Source organism: Benincasa hispida, chromosome 5 (assembly GCF_027475165.1).
Source record: "Benincasa hispida cultivar pf3 chromosome 5, pf3_genome.v1.1, whole genome shotgun sequence".
NCBI classification, from domain to species: Eukaryota; Viridiplantae; Streptophyta; class Magnoliopsida; order Cucurbitales; family Cucurbitaceae; genus Benincasa; species Benincasa hispida.
The window spans coordinates 39,540,653-39,543,527 of NC_143482.1; the positions used below are offsets into that span (position 1 = coordinate 39,540,653).

Sequence of the window (2,875 nt, forward strand, 5' to 3'; positions counted from 1 at the left end):
TGATGCCATGGATGTCCACCAGCGTCCAACCTATTGCACGCATGTGCTTTTGCAGCATCTACAAAAGAGAATGTTCGTTAGGTTCGGTAAGATTCGCAGAAATGATTACAGGTAAGGTTTAATTTATTCTAAGGAAAGCACATTAAAGGTGACTAGGTAACGGTTTCAGCTTGAGTTCTGGTAGTTCCTCTAGTGATGGACGCGTTGGTTTCGTTTGCCGCTCACTCAGACTTGGCGGCTCAGGTTCTTTCATGTTTTCCTCCAACGCGAGGACCTCGCACACTTGGGTCACTCCTTCTTCAGACAACTCTATTCTGTTCAGTTGACATTCTTCACTATCTGGGAACTTTAATGCGTTTAACACACTTCACTTCCTGACTGTCTACGCGTATGGTAAATTCTCCCTTATGCATGTCTATTAACACTTTCCCAGTGGCTAGAAAGGGGCGTCCAAGAATAATTGGTACATCTCTGTCTGCTTCATAGTCCAAGATGATAAAATCCGCTAGGAATATGAAGTTGTCAACTTTTATCAGAACGTCTTCAATCTTTCCTTCAGGGTACTTGATCGTTCTGTTAGAGAGTTGAAGAGTAACAGAAGTGGGTTGTGCTTTACTAATTCCCAATTTCTTAAAGATTGAGAGTTGCATGAGGTTAATGCTTGCTTCAAAATAGCACAACGCATGTCCCACATCCAACTCCCCGATCGAGCACGAGACTGTGAAGCTTCCTGGGTCCTTCTGTTTCTTGGGTAGTCTGTTGCTTACTAATGCATTGCACTCCTGTGTTAGCGCAATTACCTCTATCTTGCCGACTCTCATTTTCTTTGTCAAAATGTCCTAAAAAATTTTGACATATTTTGGCATTAACTCCAAGGCCTCTACAAGTGGAATATTGATGTGAAATTGCCTCAGGAGTTCAAGAAAACGCTTAAATTGTTGTTCATCATTCTTCTTCATCAAGCGTCTAGGGAATGGTACGTTCAAGGCCACCGCAGGTTTTCCCGCGTTAGACGTGCTTGGCTCTGAATGGCTTGTGGATTCAGGCGTTCTTTCTTCTTGATCTTCTAATGCCATTGGGCGTGTGTTGAGTTCTTTTGAAGGATTGCTGTTCCTTGGGTTCAAGTTCTTTCTTCAAGAGCTGTCCCACTTCGCAATGTCACCTCATGGCATTGCTCCTTTCCATTGTTATTCCCCGGGGTTTCAGTGTTGCTAGGCAAGACTCCAGGCTGCCTATTCTTCAACTCACTCGCTATCTGCCCCACCTGTATCTCCAAGTTTTTTATAGACGACGCCTGGCTTTTTAGCAATGCGTCATTCTGTGCGATATACTCCTTTAATAGGCTTTCAAGCGGAGATGCTGAGCTCGATGCCTGACCTCCTCTATTAAAGGATTGTTGGTTCGACTGATACGTTGGCTGGAATGCAGGCGGTGATCCTTGCCTTTGCTGCTGGTTTGCCCCTGGGTGGTGCTTTTATTGATTTCCTTTCTAAGAAAAATTTGGATGGTTCCTCCATTTGGGATTATATGTATTTGAAAATGGGTTGTTTTTAATGAAGCATACTGATTATGGATTTTGTGGGAAATTAGAATAGAAATAAGGATCTCCATAGCCCACACAGCTAACCATCGGCTGCACGAATGTGTCTACTTGATTTACCTTTTGTTGATTTGATGTGTTCCCTAGTGACATGTTCTGCAAAAGGTTTGTCATAGTAGTAACTTATGCAGAGGGTGTGGCTATTGCGTTGGAATCGATAGAATTCACATTTTGAGATTGCCTCTTCCTGTCGGCTCTTGCATCATACGTATCGTCCACCCATTCCATGTTGTGCTTAGCAATGCGGTCTAATATTTCCTTAGCTTCAGTATAAGATTTATCCATAATACCACAAGTTGCAGCTACATCGGCTGTCATCTGAGATGCTCTGTTCAATCCACCATAAAAAGTCTCCATCTAGATGGTTAGTGGTAATCCATGGTTCGGGCAATTTTTGACCAATCCCTTAAAGCGCTCCCATACGGCACTTAAGGTTTCAACTTCTTCTTGCTCGAAGTTCATGATCTCCCAACGCATTCTTGCGTTGATGGTGGGTGGAAAGTATTTTTGCATGAATTTCTCCACCAACTTCTCCTAGGTTATGATCTCGCTAGGCTCCAGTGAACTTACCCATTGCTTTGCGTCATCATGCAAAGAATATGGGAACAAAGATAGCCTGATCGCTTCTGGGGTGATTCCAGGAATCACAAATGATTTACGTTTCCAAGAAACGTTTCATGTCAGCATGAGGATCTTCTCCACGACCACCCCCAAATTGTCCAGTAGTTTGGAGCATTTGTAGCATCACAGATTTCATTTCGAATCTTATCCCATCTGGCGTTGGGTATATGATTCCTGGTGAGAAATCATACAATACAGGAGATGCATACTCCCTCATGGGACGCGTACTACTATTCGTCATTAGGATAGGATTTTGCACAGCGTGGGCCAGTTGTTGAGCTAAGTTCTGATTTGCCTGTTCGTCCGCCATTTCTTGTTGCCTGTTTTGTTGTCTGAGAAGTTAATGCCTTAACCATCGACGACGATTAGATCGATTTCTTCGTCGGTAGGTCCTTTCAACTTTGGGGTCGTATACAAGTTTAGAAGTGCTCTCCTTGCTCATAACATTTACAAGCTTAGGCTTAGCTCGTAATACTCCCTCGGCTGAAGTGTTCCTACAAAAGATACAAGAAATTTTTTTTGTTAATTTTATTGTTGAATCCCCAGCAACGGTGCCAAAATCTTGTTCGTTGCTATTGTGATTCGAGCTAGGAGTGTATTGTATAAAATAATTTGGAAAAATAAGTTCTAAGTATGAATGATGCGTTGATGCTT

General features: G+C 42.7%; 1 protein-coding gene and 1 non-coding gene across 2 annotated transcripts; one reads left to right on the forward strand and one right to left on the reverse strand.

Annotated features, from left to right (window-relative positions):
• Positions 1–335: 335 nt before the first annotated feature.
• On the reverse strand, positions 336–1,076 carry LOC120077308 (uncharacterized). Its single transcript, XM_090313571.1, has 2 exons — positions 981–1,076; positions 336–839 (listed from the first exon to the last, which is right to left on the reverse strand). Exons 1-2 carry the CDS (start codon positions 1,074–1,076, stop codon positions 336–338), a joined length of 600 nt encoding a protein of 199 aa, XP_090169697.1.
• Positions 1,077–1,973: 897 nt separating this feature from the next.
• LOC120078890 (small nucleolar RNA R71) lies at positions 1,974–2,080 on the forward strand. Its single transcript, XR_005482167.1, has one exon. It is a non-coding gene; the product is annotated as a small nucleolar RNA R71 (small nucleolar RNA).
• Positions 2,081–2,875: the final 795 nt, after the last annotated feature.